We start from the raw sequence: 19609 nt of genomic DNA on the forward strand, positions 1-19609 counted from the left end.
AATCCGACGCCTGGATCACAGCACGTGGGCCGAGAGGCGGTGTCTTATAATCGCCTTCCTATCACGTGACACCGCACTTCCCGCCGGGGAGGGGCGGGGCGGGGCAGGGCACGGCTGACTGGCTCTGCCGCTGCCGCGTGACTCCGCTGCACGTCTCTCAGCGGCGTGCGCAGGCCTGGCGCGGTGCACTGTGGGAGTCCCGGAAGTGCGTGTCTGCTGGCGGCGCACCGCCCCCGCCGCTTGCGCGCTGCTCGGCTGTGTTTGTTGTTGTGGTTCTGCAGCGCCTGGCCCCAGCCAACCAGAGTGGTGAGGAGGATGAGTGGCAGGCGGAACCGCCAATAATATCGCGCGGAGGATGGGGGGGCTGGCCGCGTTCGGTCCGCCATGTTAGGGTCGTCGGGCCGCTTGCTAGGGCTTCGCTCGCCTCCTGAGGAGCGCGGCATGGAGCCGCAGGTGAATCTCCGCGTTAGCTGCTGTGGGGAGACGCAGAGCTTCCTGGTGTCGGACTCGGCGCACACGACGTGGGCGGATGTGGAGGCCATGGTGAGCGCTGCTCGTCCCGTCCCGCCAGGGGAGGTGGAGCGGAGGGCCCGCCGCGGGGCAGCGGTGCTGCCGCCGTGAGGAGCCGCGTTGGTCAGGCACTGGGAGCGGGAACGCCTCTCTGAGGGCCCAGCATCTTTACTCTCGGCTTCCGAAGCTGTGCCCCCTGTTTCGCAGGCTGTTAGAACTGGTGTTTTATGGTGCTGCGGTCTCAGTTTTTTCTTTTAGAGTTAGCCGTAACTTTTACTCCTGTTATATACTTAAAGGGGCGTGAGAAGCCTGTTTTGAATAAAATTCGTGGGTCGCTTGTTTTTCTGTGTGAGCGGGTGGCCTTAGCTTTGTGCTTTGCTCCTCTCCACAGTTATGAATACTTGGTTTTGGCACTGTACCCCTCTAAAGTACAGTCTGTTCCTATTATGTGTTCTTCTACTTGTTGAAGTAGATATGTTGAAGTAACACTCTTCTGTTGCCTATAGAACGCTTTCCTGAGAATTTATCTGTGCTGTCTAGGGTACTGAGTCACTAACACATTCTTGATTTCTTGCTTCTCGGTGCCTTGTGTGTGCTACTTCGGATATAATTGTTTTTGTTAGTGGGCCATGCAGGCATAGACAGTTGTTTATGAAGGTCTGTACATCACGCACTCAGTATGTTGAAGAGTTTTTGTTTGGATGTTTATTTCCAGTGCTATTTAGTGAAAATTCCTGTTTTGGCTGAGGTTGAAATTGTGTAGTAAGGATTCCCTTGGTTATGATGAAGCTGTGATGATTTTTTTTTTTATTATTCTGTAGTAACTGTTCTGCTTTTTTACTTACTCTCAAAGCTGCATTGTAAGAGTATTTTGTCTCTTTCAGTGCTTTTTAGATAAGGTATTCTAGTGTAACTTGTAGGAGGTTCTTGTGTTGTGAATTACTCAAATTCAAAGTTTGAACTGCATCATCTTCACTGATTGTATTTCAGTTTTCTAGAAGAGGTGTGAGTTCAGGCTTAAAATACTTGGTGGCAAGTAGACTGTGCAGGAATGTCTGAACTAGTCGGAATCCTGCCTGCATCAAAGCTGGAAGCAGATTGCTCTGTAAGCATGGTGGTGTCCTTAATCTGAAGTAGTCTGAGAACGAGGGTGTGTTTGTTCAAGGTGTGGCGTTCTATTACAGTAATGTTTCTCTAACCAAGGGAGTACCACTGGGTGTCTTTGCACTGTGTTGTGTGAATCGCTGTTTTAAGGTAGTATCAGTTAAACTGTGTCTTTGCTGTTTTAATGTATCATTAAACATGTATGGTGTTTATAAGGGATAACCTGATGTCTGGTTCTAGCTTGAGTTTTAGGGAAACAATCTGTGGTACTAGACAATGTAGGTACAGACTACAGTTTCTTCTTGACAAGCTGAGTTGGTTCTCTTGCTGCACTTCCAAAATTAATTTGGGACGTATCACTGGAAGAATCTGCCTGTAGCACAGTCATTGCAGAATGTATGTAGCTATGTCACTGGGCTCTGTGGCGCTATGTAAGTCCCAGCCATCTGCTGTCTTCTGAGACTGCTAGTGTTCTTCTTTTAGGTCCAGGCAAACAGAATGTGGCTTAGATGTATCAATTTTTCAGAGTTTCTGTCAAGAAAAATGCAGCTTGTGTAGGTAAATGATATAAAAATGCATGTGAGCTTCAAAGAATGTTATTCAACATAGGGAAACACCTGCCTTCATCTATGGTTTATTTGATGCTGCTTGTTTGCCCTATTAATGCAAAATATAAAATAGCTGCTCAGCTTTATTCTTCTAATTATGATTCCTGCAATGGTTGATATGTTCACAAGTACACTGCATCAGCCAGTGAGTAGTAGAATGAGATCCTTTGCTCTTTTTAGTAGTTGAATGAGTCCTTGTTTCTCAAAACACAAATAGGTTTCTGGAAAAATGGCTTTGTGAACTGTCTTCCTGGTGGTTTTAAATGTAAAAGTTAGCATTTGGTGATTGTTAGCTTCAGCCTTTGTATATTGCAGTGTTTACCATGTCTGAGTTCACTAACCCTGAGTTAGTCTTCTTATAATGGAAAGGTTGTTGTTATTATTTATTTTGGGGTAAACATTAACTAGGGAAGGTGAAACATGAAAGAAATGAATTTTTTCTTCTCACTATAGAAAGTTAGTAGAGGTTGGAGGCAAGGCACTGTGGAGAGTTGTTCAGCCCTGGAAGAATGGACTTTGTAAGACAGTGTTTATTTAAACTGAGAAATTGAAGGGAGGGGCAGAAGGGTTAAAACATTTTTCTACATTAATAATCATGATTAACTGAAAACATCTGTAGTGCTGTCTTGTTTTGTGTTCTCTTTTTCTTACAGGTTAAAGTTTCCTTTGACCTGGACAACATTCAGATCAAATACATTGACGAGGATAATGATGAGGTAAAATACCTGCCACCCCACCCTCCCAACAGTTGGTCTACCAGAATGACTGGTGTGAACCTTCCTGTCACTTGATAATTTGTAGTGGGTCCTTCAAAAGTGTCTGTTATGCAGATCAGAGGTGACTTTTTTTTTTCCCCTTTGATAAGAAAATAGCTGTTAGTCTTGTGGTTTCACTCTTAATGTAGCATGCTGAGTTTAAGATTTTTTTAGAAGCTACTGCCTTTCTTTTTCCCACCCCATAGAAGCAGCTGGTGGTTCTGAGGGGGGATGCTTCTGATCAGGGACTCTTTTATTTTTCATTTTATGAGAATAAGGTAGTTGTAACTATTTGTGTCTGCAGCCATGATAAAGCCCTGCCTCTTCAATCTACACTCCTTCCTTTGAAAAATGTAGGTCCCCTGTCATTAGCATATGTTTCCTTCAGTGATCTGGTGTACTCAAATCCTCTGCTTGTTTTATGCAAATGCTGTAATCTCCAAGCAGATTACTGACTCGGAAAACAAATTGGTTACTTCTAGTTGTCCTTGTTGAGTAACTTCCTGCTTGGCATAACCTCACCCTCTCATATTCTTTCTGTTTATCTGGAGATTTACAGTAGAATGTAGCTCTCAAACAGAACATAACTTTTGCAAACTCTTGTGTTCTACTTGTTGGTTTTTAACTCTACTAAATTGCCGAAATGGGGATCTTTGTGTTTGTTTGTGGTTTTTTTTCCCTTAGAGGGGAATGTCAAGATGCTTCCAGCAACATTTCAGGGAAAGATTCTCCCCTTATTTTCCAGCCTGTATCTATAGAAATATATAGAGGCATCTGTTAAAGATCTTTATCAAATACTAATAAACATTGGTCAGAATCATGCAATGCTGTCGTGATTAAATAGCTTCTTGTATTAGTAACTTCTGTGTGCAAAATTAATAAATGAGCACCTGTAGAAGACAGGCTTAGCTTGTATCTGAAATGCTTAACTGTTCTCTTGTGGACATTAAAAGCAACCAACCTCTGTGTACTTGTATAGCAAACCCAGTGGTACTGGTGCCAGTTTACTTCCAGTAAATGAGACCACGCTTGCTCTGGGTGCTGGGAGGTGTCGGAGACCTTGCTGTGCAAATCTGGTAAAGAACATGGTCTGCTCAGAACACCACAGCATTGATTAATGATTAAACATGGCAGCAATAACAAATATCTGGAGGAGTGGTATTTTGAAAACTCTGAGTAAAAGTACATTTATTCTGAAAGTGTGTTAATTTTAAGACAATTACAAAAATATATCCATGGCTATTACTCACTGTTATTTCTCTTTGCAGGTCTCTGTGAATAGCAAAGGTGAGCTGCTACTTTACTGAAGTGAAATCAGTAAATAGACCCCAGCTGTTGTTCATGTTTCTGGAGAAGCAGTTGAGAATTCTTGCTTTTTGGTTTTTGGATTTTATATATATTTGGCACCAAATCCTTCCCAGAGGAAGGAGTTTTTGATCCATAGGAGCAAATTGGAAATGGCTAAATTAATGGAATGTTAAGTCTCTAGTTGGTGAGAACACGTTTGCTTGTTGCCATACATACAACTTCTTTCAGTAGTGCTATTTTAAAAGATTTTGCAGAAGGTATGGGAGACACTCCTTGATGTAAGGGTCCCTAAATACTGTGTGCTAAACTTACATCTGTTGTTTGAGATGGGGAAAATTCACATTTCTTTCCCTTTTTCTTTAGAGGAATATGAAGAAGCTCTGAAGGTAAATACTCTCTTTGACTTTTTTCAATATATTCATTCTTCTCCAATTAAAATTGGTGTAGCTGAGGGGAAAAAAACAGCATTACCTGGCCCATGGAAATCAGAATAACTCAGTTTTCTAGCTTTGGACACTAGCTTGAATGCGTTGCTACAGTTATTTTCCATCTAGGCTAATCTTGATTTGTCTGAATTAGTTGAATAGGCAGTTGTGGTTCAGGCCCCTGAGCAGCCCATGCATTGGTTAAATGACAGGCTTTCTCAAACACTTAAACACTAATCCCATGTTTGGAGATACTGGGCTCTAATGGGGTCCCTTTAAAAATCTTGCCACAAAGACTCTATTGCCATAGAGTACAACATGAAAACTCTAATTGGTATCAGTGCTTAGTTATGTTATAAGCAGTTAATTTTACTTAGACAAAATAAGAATTGCATTCCTTTAAGTTTCGTACAATATTAATGCTTTCAGAACTTTTTTCTCATGGTCTGAATTTCAAATTGATAATTTGAAAATAATAATAATATTTAATAAAGTTAATGTAACTTCCTGAACAGAATATCTATTGTTTACTGGCTCATGTGAACAGCTTTATTGTAGATTGAAAAATTCCTGTAGAGTATCTGCATAATTATACTTTGGCTGATAATAAACTTTTTAATAAGCATACTGGTAGCCTTTAAGAGAGTCAGAATAGAGTTATCAGCTGACTGTTTCTTGGCATTTCACTCAGTCTTTCTTTTTGTGTGTGTTAGTCTTTCTCCAACTTCTCCAGTGTAGTGTAGTGCTGTATTTTTACAGGATTTTGTATGTTGGTTGTAAGTGGAGTAAATATGGTGTGTGTAAGTACTGTTTATTTAGATTGCAGTTAAACAAGGAAATCAACTTCAGATGAATGTGTATGAAGAAAACTCTTCTCTGAAAGAAACTTCGTATTCTTGTTCTTTGCAACTACATGAAAAAACTGTGACAGAAAAGTTGGCACTTCTTAAAGATGAGAAGAAACCTCTTTTGCACTATTCCATGCTAGCTCAGGGGTTAGAGGAAGACTTAAAAAATGAAAAGGAGTTGACAATTCAGGTAGGATGCAGAGCTGGATTATATATTCATTAAAACAAAGAATTCGTAAGTGTAATTTGCTTTATAGACTGGTTGTCATCTTTACCTGTTCATAAAACCTCTGAGTTCAGAAGTTGGTCTTCATTTTCAGCTACCTGCAAAATTCTTGAATGTCTTCAAGAGGTTATTTTGATGCTGCATTTAGAAATACAGATTCTTTCATGGTGACCATTCTTAAGTATTTTGATAAAGCAAATGGTCTCCTGAAGCCCTAATTGCCATCTAGTAACTTCTGGTTGACTTGATTTCTTTGGTTTTAATGTGTAATTACACTCAAATGCTAATAAGGCAGAAACCTTTTAGGAAAATGTCAGTGGCTTCCTTGTATTGCTTTTGCACTGTTTTCTGAAGAACTGGAAATCTTTTATTTTGTAAAGATGCTTGAGGGGACAGCTATTTGAAAGTGGTTAACTTGCTTTATTGAGGTTTTTTGCAGCTTTGCTTACTTAAGGTCTGTGACTTATTTTTGTGGTGTGTTTTTTCATTTTGGGTTTTTTCCCCAGCAAAAGTTAAATCAGACTAGAACAGGAAGAACAAATGAAAATCCTCCGGAATGGTTTACTAGCTACTTGGAAACAGTAAGTGTATTTTCTTCTGCATTTTAGTATTCTTAAAGGAATACATAAGAGGCTGTGGGTGGAAAGGATACCTGTGGTGCCTAACTGTATATATCTGATCACAGTTGCTCTCAGTACTTATGACCAGGATCTTAAAGGGCATTTAAGCACCTAATCACTTTGCTTTTGAGGTGATAAATGGAAAGTAGATGTCTAACTATGAATGTACGGTGTAGGTGTTACCTTAAAAAGTTTGATACGTGCCACTTCTTGTGAAAAGGGTATTGTTTGGTTTATGCACTTGATTGGTTGGAGTGTAGTTTCAGTAGCTCCCGTGAGAGCATCCTTATTGCACTCCAGATAGCTGTAGGAACTTCGACTATCGAGGGCCCTCATCATAAGGGAGAGAGCATGAAGTAGTGTTGCTGTTAGAGACTTGTTTGACCAGTGTCAGTAGGGTGATACTTAAGGTCTCCTGAGATTTGAAGCATCGCATTTGATGACCTTGCTTTTCTTGATTTTTCAGCTTAAGAAAATACTTTTAGGAGAGCGAGTATAACCTATAGGTTGATATGATGTGGGTGTTAACTTGTTTTGAACAGCTAATGAACATCACTGAGAAGCAGTTAGATATGACTGCTAAGGATTAATTAGCTAATGAGTTGTTGAAACTAAAAGGTACAGTGTACAAGAGTATATGCATTTATCTTTAAGCTTTTTCTCTATAGAGTCTCCCTTCCTTTGCCACCTCTTTATACAAACTAAAAATAGGGGACCTTAATGGTTGTGTTTCAAACATCCCTGGTGGACAAAATCAAGACTTAATGACAGAGACTCCAGAGGGGTTTGTTGGGAGTTGTGTTAATTGTCTTGGAGATTAGTTTCTTTCCCTTAGTGCAAGGTTATGAAGAACCACCTCGATATTGTAAGCATAAGTTTACGATTTTTAATTTGCCTTGTTAAAAGCTATGGGCTAGTATTTTCTAGAATACAAATCGTCTTTGAGGATTGTGATACTTCGTTTAATTTCATCTGGAATGCGCTGGGGGGATGGGAAGTGGGTTCTGAACAGCTTTATGAATTATGGATTGGGAGAATTGGGACAGTGTAATCCAACTTTTAAAGGCATGTAGGTGGGTCTCATCCATGACTACTTCAATTTTTTTCCAGTTCAGGGAACAAATAGTTAAGGAAACGGTTGAGAAACTGGAGCAGAAGCTGCATGAGAAGCTTGTTCGTCACAGTCAGCCTCCAGATTTTTCTGAGAGCTCTATTACAGCAGCACCTCCAACTTCAGAGAGCCAGTCAGGGAATGGCAACCCGTGCGACTGGCTGATCTCCTGCTGCAACTGCCAGGCCCGAATTGTTGGAGTTCGCTACCAGTGCAGGTAGAATATCGTGAGAGATGGGAGTGTGGGAAACCTAACAGGTAGGGCGTGTGAACGAGTCTGAGAAACTGTCTTGGTGTTGTAGACTTCTGTAGCATGCTGCGTGTTCTCTGCTGTGGCGGCTAGACCTTATCTGCGTAAGAGCAAGACCAATACTATGTTAAGAAAACGTGATTGTTAAAGTGAGAGAAATTTATAACACTTGCTATATTCTGAAATGCTCTTTGCATATAACATGAAGTAATTGTAAAGGAAAATGTTTTGTTCAGGTAAGTAAACAAAAAAGCAAACCTTACAACCAGCAGTCCTTTAGTCCTTTAAATAGTCCTTTAGTTCTGACAGTCAGTGGGACTAAGGCAGGTCATGCATTTTTTAATGATCTCACCGTTGTCAGTTTAATAATATGAAATAGGTTTTGACGAGTGTCAGAAGTAAGGTTTTTAATTGAATGAGACAATTGCTGTAAAAGTAAGTATTTTAGGGCTAGGCAGCAGCAGTGAATGGAATGACAACAGGGGTTTTCCTTTGGATGTTTATTTTTCTTGCTGGTAGGAGGTGACAGTTGTCTTTTTACCAGTCCTGTTCCTGCAGGACCAATCTGCTTTGCATCCCTGAATACTTCAGTTGACTTATCCTCTGTATTTTCATAAGTATGATGCTGTTTCTGGCACTGGATTTCAGTATAATGTTTTATCATTTATAGCAACAGTTGTTAATCACTTGTGCTAAAGGAAGCATCAGGTTTTTGCAGTGTGTATTCAAGAAGGAAGTGGGAACTGTGTTGCAGTTTTGCCAAGAAGAGATAACCGATCTAGATATTCCAGGTGGCTCCAAATATTGATGTGTGAGAGAACCAGCTTCTGCTTCACTTGGGCATTGCTTATAATGGTGGTATGATAGGGAGTTTTTTCTCTGCAGAAATGTAAGGGTTAATTATCCTTCAGTGTATTTTTCCAGTGCATTAATTCTTTGTCTGCCTTTTAGTAACCTTCTGCCTTTTCTGCTTTGCAGCCTTTGTCCAGCCTACAATATCTGTGAGCAGTGTGAAGCAGGAACATATGCCCATGACCCTAATCATGTCTTGTTAAAGCTACGAAGACCTGTTCTATGTATTGCTGAGAATTACAGCCTTGCAGAGTTTTCATCTGCCCTGCCTGCTACTCTGGAGCAAGTTAGGTAAATGGTGGCACCTGTCAGTCCCTGCCAAGGTTATCCTGATAGCAAAGTGGAAACATCTGTATCAGGGTTGATGTTCAGGTTTTATTTTGGATTTAGAGATAACAAGAAATGGCACTCAAACTTTATTGTGAGTAGCTAAAAATAGCTATATACTTAAATGGCCTAAGTCATGAATCTTACAGCTTTTTTAGTAACAAATTAGAAAAGACAAAATTTCATGTCATAGGTGGGTAGCAAACTTTGAGAGCTTGCTCTTTCTTTGAGCATACTAATTTACTTTGAGCATACTAATCTGCCTGTAGGTTTGCTCTTTCACTGAGACAGATCAAAATATCTTCACAAGCAGCTATGAAGATTTTCTTTTAAAAACATGAGAGATCCAGTCTAGACGCATGAGACATTTCCTAAAGTGTTCCCTTTGAGACTAAGACCATGTTGGCTAAAACTAAATTCCAATCAGTTTAATGTATTGTAACAAGGTGGCTTATTCTCTCTGCAGGCTCCAGAAACAGATGGACAAAAGATTTCTGAAGGCAGAAAAGCAAAGATTACGAGCAGAGAAGAAACAGCGAAAGGCAGAGGTCCGAGAGCTCAAAAAACAGCTAAAATTGCACAGGAAAATTCATCTGTGGAACTCTGTCCATGTATTGGAAACTAGTGGCTCACCTACTCTGAAATCTGAGAGTCTCCAACCTAATACCTTCCTGTAAGAGATGTTGTTAGCTGAGCATTTCTTATTGTGCTGACTGACCTGTTGTGATGAGACCAAGTTAAAGTAACAGAAGGAAGGTTATGAAATTGCTAATTTGAAGTATCATTTGTCATTGGACCCTGTGAGAATTTTGTCTGAAGGGAATTTGCAAGGTGAAGTGTTTCTACTTGGGAGGAGAGTAGGAGAAGAAAAAAAGCAGCTGATGGTTATTATCAGGAATTTACAGATTTATATAGATTTAGGAGAAAGGGGAATGCCTAGGATTACATATTTACACATGCATGCACATACAGCGTAAATTAATGTTACTGTCAGTTTTAAAAAAGTGTGTCTTCCTGCTATATTGTCTGCATAAAGTCAAGTACATTCTGTGTGTTTATGTTCAGTGCTCTTTCTTCTTTCTATGTCATCTTAGGCTGATGATCGTTAGACAGCAGCCTTTGCAGGCAACCACTTTACATTTTCCATTCCCTTTGCTTTTATGAATGTACAGGTGTAAAACTTGTTTTGCTTTAGGTTCTGTCATTCATCCCTTCCATTTAGGGCATTTAAAGGTCAAATGAACATTAATCAATTACATTTGTGGGGAGCTTGAAATGGCTATCTTTGCTTCCTTTTTGCTGAACGGGCTTATTAGAAGAACAAAACCAATGTAATTTAGGTGCATATTTTTTCTTTTGGATCTTTTAAAGTTGGCATGTGTATGAGCTGCTTCGCCAGTCCTCTCTGTGCCCAAATTAACAGTGAAGCTTTGGGTTAAATCTAGTTTTGAGCCCCTTTGCTTGTAAGGCCAAATAAAAGATACTAGTGCTTCGACTATAGCACAGTCTTTTTGATTCAACACCATGAAGGTAACGACTTCATTCTCTTAACAGAATAGCACAGCCTGAAGTGCTGTGAGACTAAATCAAATCGAGAGAACAGTGAACTTTTCTGTTAAACCTGAGTTCTGTAATTACAATAATATTCTTCAAAATAAGCAAATCTTAGTTTGATGTGTTTCTTTTTTCCTTAAGCAAAGGAAAGCAAACTGCGATGTGGTGTTTAGACTTAAGATGAAAACAGTAGGTAAAATGTTAGAATTTTGAAACACTTCTAGAGATAGGAAACAAACTTAATGTCGTCCTCTGTTTTTAGCCAGCGAAATAGCAGCTGAGTGACTTCCTCAGTTTTGGTGTTTTTTTGGTGTATTTGTTTGTTTCCTCCCCCCAATCCCAGGAATCCTAGTCAACCCTTCCAAGCAATTGTCCCAACACTAAGTGCGGTATTTGTGGATGAGAATTTGCCAGATGGGACTCACTTGCAACCAGGAACAAAGTTTATCAAACACTGGCGGATGAAGAACACTGGCAATGTGGAATGGAGCTCGGACACAAAGGTATCTTGGCTTTGCTGTTAGATATTGCATACATGCATGAGGAATCTGAATTCTGTTGGAACCTGTTTAGGATTTAATTTGGCCTGTGAATTCACAGGCTGGGAGTTCTGGGGCAATAAGCTGTCTGGGTACTCTTTACAACTGCAGACTGTAGGAGGAAAGCAATCAAGGTTAACATCACTGAACATGTCTTCCAGTGCTGTTATAATGCTGCAGTTCAACCTTGTTTGCAACAAGTGTGTTGCTTTTCTGACTCCAAAAAGCCTTTCTTCTGTGAGTGGCTGTGTTCATGTTGAAAGATGGGGGGGATTATCTTACTTTGTGGTGACAGTGACTAATGTGAGAATGTTTATTAGCAGCCTCTCTTCTCCATGCCTAGTATCTACAAGGCCTTTCAGGAGAGGAACTTTAAGTGCTCCGTACTGTCTACAGTTTGCAGAGAAGTTTGTGAAGTTAATTTGTGCTTTTTCTGTTGTATATTTCAGCTGAAACTTATGTGGGGAAATCTGACCTTGGCATCTTCTGAAAAAAAAGATGTGTTAGTGCCATGCCTTCCATCAGGACAAGTAGGAACTGTCTCAGTTGAGTTTGTAGCTCCTAATATAGAAGGAACTTACACCTCTCACTGGAGACTGTCACACAGAGGGGAACAGTTTGGGCCCAGGATCTGGTGCAGTATTGTTGTGGATCCGTCCCCAGCTACTGACTATCTAGAAAGCAATTGGAAGGATTCTGACTCCTGTCAGAAGGATAAAGCTTCCAGCACCAAACAGGCAAGTAACTCATCTGGTATTTGGGGCAGTTCTGAATTGCCGAGTAGAAGGAGCAGTGTATATGGTTTGGTGCAATGGTGTAGTGTCCCTAACTGTATTGATTTCTAAGGGATTCTTTTGGTTGTTTGCTTTAATTTTTATTTTTAATAGAAAAGATACACAACTCATTGCATTTGTAAGTTCTAAATGGGCATTCCTTTTGACAGGCATGGGATTAGTTATCAGTCAGCAGCTCTATGTCTAGTTCTTTGGTTGAACTGAAACACTGCAGGATTTCTGTTTATGTTGGATCTTGTCTTTTTGGCTCTAAGATCAGTTGAATTAAATCCCTTAAGTTACTTGTGTTCTTATACACAAAATTCAGGCTTTACATTTCCTGTAATTGTTTTATTTGTTGCCTGCCTAAGGGGCTCCTGGAGACATTTATTTTTTTTTTGCTTTTGCAGGATGCTTCCTTAAAGACAGAGGCAGGTACTCGACTGATGGGTGAAATCATGGAGCAGACTGAAATACCTCTGCCAACTATTCCTTTAAAGATCAAAAATCTGCCAAGTGAGAGAGAATTTTATATCCCATCTGTTGATCTCCTCACGGCACAGGTAAAGCACTAAAATTCAGGTAGAGATTAAAAAAAAAAAAACCACCTTGGGTTTGATGCTGGGTACATAGACATCAAAAGAGAGTTGCAGAGTTGGGTCTTTCTCTGGCCCCTAACAAGGGAGTACTTGGCTTTGCCTCTTGCTGCCCTAACTGGTGTGCTATATTCTGTGATGTGGATGTACATTATGGGAAAACTGTCCTCTGAGATCATGCAGAGTAATTAACTAAGTAGAGTTGAGTTACTTTTAAGTTAATGGGATCTGATGCTGGGAAGCACAGTGTAGGATTCCATTTCAGGGTTTGCTGATGAGAACTGTGGTGTTTCTTTTTGTAGGATTTGCTGTCTTTTGAGCTGTTGGACATCAATATTGTGCAGGAATTGGAGCGGGTGCCACACAATACTCCTGTTGGTAAGGTTCTCCTATTCTGTGTGCTGTCTCTAGCACAGACAGCTGTCCTTTATGTTTTTCAGTCTTGGCTTCTTTTCAGCTTCACATCCTCAAGACCATAAATTCCAGACGTTGAAGGCTGCCATTTTCTTTGCTCAACCAGTGCCAGTGTAATACAAAGCTAGTTGCTTATTTCACCTAATTGTCTTGTAAGATAACTGGATTTCTTCAGTCTTGGAAGAATGTCCCTTAAAAAAAGGATAAAAGGTTGCCTCCTGGAGGAAGGAAGGTTCCTACTCAGTGACAATTACCTTTGCTACCTTTGTTTTTCAGACATGACTCCATGCATGTCCCCTTTGCCACGTGATAGCCCCTTGCTGGAGAAACCTGGCTTAGGTCAGATAGAGGAGGAGAATGAGGGGAGTGGATTTAAACCAGTACCTGGTAAGTAGTAGTCATGGGGAGCCTGGGGGTGAGGAGAGGAGGATATTGTCACTTTTATGCAGTCAGCAGACTTGATGTCTAAAAAGAATTCTAACTCTGGTCTTTCCCTTCTGTGGAAGAAAAAAATTCTTTGGCTCATAAACCTGTAGTCTGACGCTACTCTCTGATTGTAGAGATTGGAGCTTAATATATGTAGAATTCAGAAATACAAACGTTTCTCCTGATTTGTCTGACCAGTAGAATTGTTGGGAGAATTAACAATTTGTCCTTTATAGACTAGATTATACTCAAACACTCCAGGTGTGGCCCCTATACTTCTCAATCATTTTCACATTCAACTTGAATTGAATTTCAAAATCTTTCAATTTTTAAAAAGAATTGACACATAGAGTTGATGTTAGCCTTGACTAGCCTAAAAAAATTCTTCTTATGCTTGCCTTGTGGTGGTGCTAAAATAATCTGTTGTGTTTCCTTTTCAAAGGAATGATGGAAGCCTGCTTTCCTGCAGATACTTGCATAGTGAAAGTGAAAGCTGAACATCCACTGAACCAGGAGGAAGGCGAAGAAGATATGAGCGGGACTCAGTTTGTCTGTGAAACTGTAATTCGCTCTCTAACCCTGGATGCTGCACCTGACCATAAGCCCCCACAGAAAAAGAAAATCCTCCAGAGTAAGTACTGTCTTTAGCTGGCTTCTGTGGCTTTACTTTTTCTGCAGTCAGATATTTGGCCACAAATTGCCCTGCACTGCAGATGGTGATATCTCCTTAATTGTTTTTCACTATTGTTTTATTAGACTCTTTACAAGCATTTCAAGACACCTTCAGTTGCAATATGATAAATGAAGAATCTCCTAGGATAAAAACTAACTCCACTTCCAAAAAGGAGGCAAAGATTCATCAGTCAAGGGCAGTGACAGAAAATTATTGTGGTAAGTTAAAATAGATTTAAATTTAAGGTAAAGCTGTAGTAAAACTATAAAAAAAAAAATCAGGTGTAAAAAGATCTGACACTCTTCTAGGAAATTGATTCTCATTAGACCAAGAGAATCATTATTATGTCAGAAAATTGGTGTCAGTACTCTGAACGAGCAGCTAGTTTAACAGCTGCTTTAAAAACAGGGGAAATTGAGACAGAAAGGTTCCAATCAGGTAATCAAATTAGTGCTCATATGTTAAGTGTGGCGGGTGCTTCCGTATTTTGTATATGTAGGTTGAAGTCAGTACTTTTGAACTGTTTCTGGTGCATGTAACTTAGGAGCTGAAAACTACTGTCTAATTCTCAGTGGAGCTCTTTTCCTGTTCTTATTATAAGCAGCATATATATCAGCAGTGTATCTGCACAGGCTTAACAGTAAGATCCGTTACTCTCTCACACTACACCCCCACCCTCCCCCCCAACAGAAAAAGGAAATGGTACCATTAATACCAGCAGCAAAGGTTTACAGTTGTTTCTGAATGCTTGTCTCATATCTGGGACAATACTGTCTGCAGTTATCCATACAAAATAGACAGTTGTTAATACTTCACTTTTTTTCCCATTAGGGGACCTTGCACTGTCTGAGAGAGCAAGCCCCTGTAGTGATACCGGCAATTCTGATGAGGAAGATGATGATAAAGATGATGTTCAAAGTCAAGGCTCCTCTGCTTCATCAGAGGATTATATCATTATTCTCCCGGAGTGCTTTGACACCAGTCGTCCTTTAGGGGAGTCCATGTATAGTTCAGCTCTGTCTCACCCCAGCTTGGAGAAGACAGGAGAACCTGAAACAGGGCCAGAGAATCCGGAAGGGGGAAGCCAGTCACAGATTCAGCATGTCAGTGATATTCTGACAACCTCACAAACACTGGCTGTGGTGCCACTAACCCCAGAGACTGCGGACACCTTACCCCAGGCACAAAGGTACGCTGCTTGGGCAGGAGCAAAATGGTTATGTTGGTGTTGCTGTAGAGTCTGTGGGGTGTTGTGCCTAAGTTCAGTGTCCAGACAGGTTGTTGCAACAAAAGTTTTGTCATGTGCTGGAGCGAACGTCCTAAATCCTGCAACTTTTTATAAAGTTTGTACTCACTGATTAGGTGAGTACAAGAGTGGGAAAGAAGGGAGCATGCGAAGCTTTTCCTTTTGTCTGTTGATCTTGACATACCTACATGTGTACGTGCAGAATGAAAGTAGTAAAAGCATTTTTTTTGCCTTACGTTCTCAGGAATCTTGCATCTCTTCAGAGTGCTGTCTTCCAAGAACCAAACCTATCAGCTTCAGAGAATGTCTCTTCCAGTCCTCATAATCAAATAAGAGAAGGTATGGACAGTGCTTGATGAAGGATGCATCCTGTTGTTATTGCCTGTTCCTTACACCTAGTATTGGATTTGATGTTTTGTTGTTCTTGAGGAGAGCAGAAGCATACCAAGTAATGATTGTTTTTTCTCTAGGTGTTGAAATTTTACTATATAGAATATTTGAATAAAGAAATAATTGGCTTTAAGAGCTGATTGGCTCTTAAGAAATGGTAGGAGGGTACTCAGAAGTATTTGTATACATCTGGAAAATTACCTTGCTCTGGAATGAATGAACTGTGTATTTAAGCTGTTACAGTCACTGGGAGCTCAGACAGCAGTTCATCTTGTGTTAAACACCCACTGACTAATCGGCCAGATGACTTCTGAAATTCTTTTGACTGCAGTGAGAATCCTGTATACTCAGTTTGTGTCTGGATAACTAAACTTGAAAGTATTCATTTTGGACTGAACCCCATTTGTTTCCATTTATGTACATGTAGCATTTCTTCAGCTCTCATTAACTGGACAGGTTGATATTTTTTTCTTCCTCTTCCAGAACCCAGTGGTGAAGACAGTCATGGACCAGGATCTTCTGGATTTCTAACTAGTAAACAGAAGTGCTCAGAATACCCAAGGTAATGAAGCTGAAGCTGTGACTTCACAAATACTGTTTTAAACTGAGAACTGCTGAATTAGGCACCTAGGAAAAGCACTGGCTTACAGATTTAATATAGTCAATTTTGGAGAAAGGCCTGTCTTAAAAGGAAACACATGCTGAATTATATAATGCTATATTTTCATAAGATCTCAGTTTCTATTTAGACGTGAATATGAAGGATGAAGACTTGGCAAGCAAAAGTGTATGAAGAGCTCAAACTGAATCTTAAAATTCTGTGGTTCTTTTTCTGGAAAATCTCAGGATTCTTAAAATAGGGATTGTGTAAGTTAGCTGCAAAGTTTGAGCATCTTAAGATACTGAGACTGGAGGAATGGGACAAAACATTGAGCAGAATATTAAGTGACTTAAGAATTGGTAACAGAAGTTACTCCGGCCTGAATGGATATGTCACAGTACATAGCTTTCACGTATAGATGTGCTCTTCTGAGTGAGAATACTTAATTCTTTACAAAAGGTTATGTTATGGAAAGCAAACTAATGTACTTGAGCATACAACCACAATTTAATAGAAGGTATCAAGAAAGAAGGAATGAGCTTCATACATAGCTCAACTGCTGAACAACAAGGGTCAAAGGTTGTTCTCTCCACAAAGACTAAATCTCAGTTGGCACATCAACAGGGAGAGACTTGCATTTCATGTGGAGCAAACACTTGGCTTTATTGACTGTGAAGTAATACCTGACTTCTCTGCAGATACCCTCAAGGAAGCAGCATTGCAGGAGAACTGGTTAAAGGAGCTTTGTCAGTTGCTGCTTCTGCCTACAAAGCGTTGTTTGCTGGACCACCCATTATAGAACAGGTAAAAGTCTGTCTTGTGTGCTACGAGTTTCATAGAATGCCAACCTGAAATTATAGGTGTATGTTTTTTAAATGTATCAATACTCTGTGTAGGGCTTTGTGCAACAGTAAAATGTTAAGCCTGATGGCACCCTTTGAGGGATGCTGCTTGACCAGCAGATGGGGAAATCCATGGCATGTCTCTTAGTGTCATGTAGGAGTAGTAATTCACCACTGAAAGTGAACATAAACAGCTTAATTGTGGAGAAAAGGGCTTCTGTGCCTCAACTATATTCCAGTTTAATGCAGGACCACTGCTTCAAATGGCAGAAAAGTTATCTTACTACCTTTTGTTTTCAGCAGCCTGCGGCTACAGAGGAGCACACTGCCACTCTTCTATCCAGTCTGTGTGAGATGGGATTCTGTGACAGGCAGTTAAACCTGCGGCTGCTGAAGAAACACAACAATAACATGGTTCAAGTGGTAACTGAATTGCTTCAGATCAGTAACAGTGACTGGTACAGCAGCAGGTGCTGAACCTTCCTGGTGGAGGGGAGGATTTGTCCTCACTGAGTAAACTCTCATTGAACACTGCAGCAGTAGCAGGCTGCTCCTCAGCTGCTTTCTGTTTGGAGGTGTGACTAAAACTTTGGCTTTTCTTTGAGCTTTTGACTTTTTTCCCTCATGGAAATGTCAAACAGTGATTGTCACAGCATCTTATGAGTTGGAGACCAGAATTTCAACTGTTAATTTGGACCTCATAGTTAAATGAGTAGCCTTTAAGTCTCTAATTTCATACTGAATCCTTCTATCAGGGAATCCTGTAGAATCACTTAAATTTCTACCCAGATGAGAACTTCCCCTTTTATTGCATGTAAGGATTTTTATTTTAGGCAGCTGGAAACTTGTTTTCTTGACTTTTAACAAGTTTTGGAATAGGAACCAATGTAAAATGCTGCTGTAAACTGTAGTCTTGCCTAATTTACAAGAGATGCCCACAACTAGCAAGTTGTTTCTTCTGATATAATTTAGTAACTGATTTGTCCAATGCATGATAGTAACAGACTAAAACTTTACAAATGATTCTTAGAAGAAAAAGGTTGCTCATACACAAAAGCGATCTTGAACCATGAAACAACTCTTTAACAAGTGGTGACATTTTCAGGCTTTTCAACTGATGAATACCAGGAAAGTCATTGTTTCTTGTAGCAGAATGAAGCAGGAGAGTGAATTTACCATCAGCGATTGAACCAGCTCTAGTAATGATAGTGCAAAGCGTCTTAACAGGAAAATATAGCCTACATAAATATTTTGTTAAAAATGGAGTTTAAGGGTAGGAAAGGACTAAGAATCTTTACAGGCTCTTTGTAACAATGTTAAAAATTTGACCACTATCACTTTTCAGTATAGTGCAAACCTCTTACTCTGTTAATACCACATAGAATTGAAGAATGTGTAGAAACCCAGACCTGAATTGGAGTACAAATTCTGGTAATGCTTAGGAATGGGAAGAGTGCTTGAGGTAGGGATTGTGTGACTTACATTATAGTTTGAAAAATGGATTAACTTAAGCAGTTTTCAGTGTACAGTCTCCTGTGATGGTTCTAGCTGCTGTGTTTCAATAGACACATCTTTAGGTTTAATTTTTCTCAAGATTTTGCTTTAAATGCCCATATTTAATTTGGAAATCTAAGAATTCCGTTCTGAATGTACTGAGAGAGATTTGATTCTGAAGAATCATGAGAAACGAGCAACATACACTGCTGTGCAGTGGTGTATCCATAGATAATTTTTCAGAGTCCAGTCCTTCTGAAGGTGACAGCAGTGTTGGCTATGTTCTTACTTTAAAGCAAACTTTTTTCCTTGCTGCAGTAAGAGACCATTGATCCTAAAATATTTTATATTACTGCTGCTTCAAACTAAGGTGTTCCTGTTTTGTCACGATGTAGCTGAAGCAGTATAAGTATTGTGACTGACCAGGCGATCAGTAGTAGTAATTTTTTAAAAGACATTAATACCCTTAGAGATAAGATACCATTAAAATAATTGAAGAAAATGTATCATACCATTTTTGTTTTAAACCTATTTTTATAGATTGTGGAAGATATACTCTTAAATGTTTATTTTGAAATACAGTAGAACTATTTTGCAGTGTTTCCCATCTCTCTGTACACCAGTACAGCTGTCTGCTGTGGACCAGGTAAAGATCTTTCTGTAACTTGAAGCCACTGTTTTTTTCCCCACCTTAGCTTAGGCATACTGCTGTGAGTACCTCTTGGCTTATGCCTGCTCTAGATGAGGAGGAGGGAGGGCAGCAGCTGGTGAAGTTTCGAAGCACAGTGTGGTGATCTGCTTTGATCTGGAAGGCCCAGCAGGACACGTGTTCTTTCTGTGTGTACCTTCATACTTAGAATGTTAATGTGTTACATAAATTAACAAAACACTAAAACGTGTGAGGAACACTTCATTGCAGATTGAAATGTGAAGTGTGAAATGCTGTTTTCCTTAGGTTACTTTTTACTAGGGTTTAGACAATGTATGCTCAGGCTTAAGATAGAGATCTCTGTTGGCTTTGTATATTTTGTTAATGGATGCATGGTATAATTTATAATATATTCTATAGTGCAGACATGATCTCTGTATCTTATTTAGGGTGAGCGCTTTAGATTCA

The 19609-nt window shown here is 39.9% G+C and overlaps 1 protein-coding gene across 2 annotated transcripts; it reads left to right on the forward strand.

The window, feature by feature from the left end:
- Nucleotides 1–236: 236 nt before the first annotated feature.
- NBR1 (NBR1 autophagy cargo receptor) lies at nt 237–19567 on the forward strand. Of its 2 annotated transcripts, none has more exons than XM_074849416.1 (21): nt 237–543; nt 2876–2938; nt 4246–4264; nt 4649–4671; nt 5530–5748; nt 6291–6365; nt 7515–7732; nt 8744–8908; nt 9411–9617; nt 10842–11001; nt 11487–11774; nt 12221–12373; nt 12709–12784; nt 13097–13207; nt 13689–13877; nt 14003–14137; nt 14751–15108; nt 15410–15504; nt 16039–16117; nt 16855–16960; nt 17302–19567. In XM_074849416.1, exons 1-21 carry the CDS (start codon nt 385–387, stop codon nt 17473–17475), a joined length of 3072 nt encoding a protein of 1023 aa, XP_074705517.1. In that variant the 5' UTR covers nt 237–384; the 3' UTR covers nt 17476–19567. The 2 variants fall into 2 exon arrangements, with proteins under 2 accessions (XP_074705517.1, XP_074705516.1); XM_074849415.1 differs by having other exon boundaries at nt 238–543; nt 17299–19567.
- The last annotated feature ends 42 nt before the right edge of the window (nt 19568–19609 follow it).

The sequence above is a fragment of the Strix aluco genome, chromosome 24, assembly GCF_031877795.1.
Source record: "Strix aluco isolate bStrAlu1 chromosome 24, bStrAlu1.hap1, whole genome shotgun sequence".
Lineage (NCBI taxonomy): Eukaryota > Metazoa > Chordata > Aves > Strigiformes > Strigidae > Strix > Strix aluco.

Bases quoted from the DNA above. Each gene is read 5' to 3' on its own strand.
- NBR1 (XM_074849415.1), top strand. From the start codon at position 385: ATGTTAGGGTCGTCGGGCCGCTTGCTAGGGCTTCGCTCGCCTCCTGAG. The intron at 13,878-14,002 runs GTAAGTACTGTC...TTGTTTTATTAG, and splicing joins GAAAAAGAAAATCCTCCAGA to ACTCTTTACAAGCATTTCAA. The intron at 14,138-14,750 runs GTAAGTTAAAAT...TTTTCCCATTAG, and splicing joins AGTGACAGAAAATTATTGTG to GGGACCTTGCACTGTCTGAG.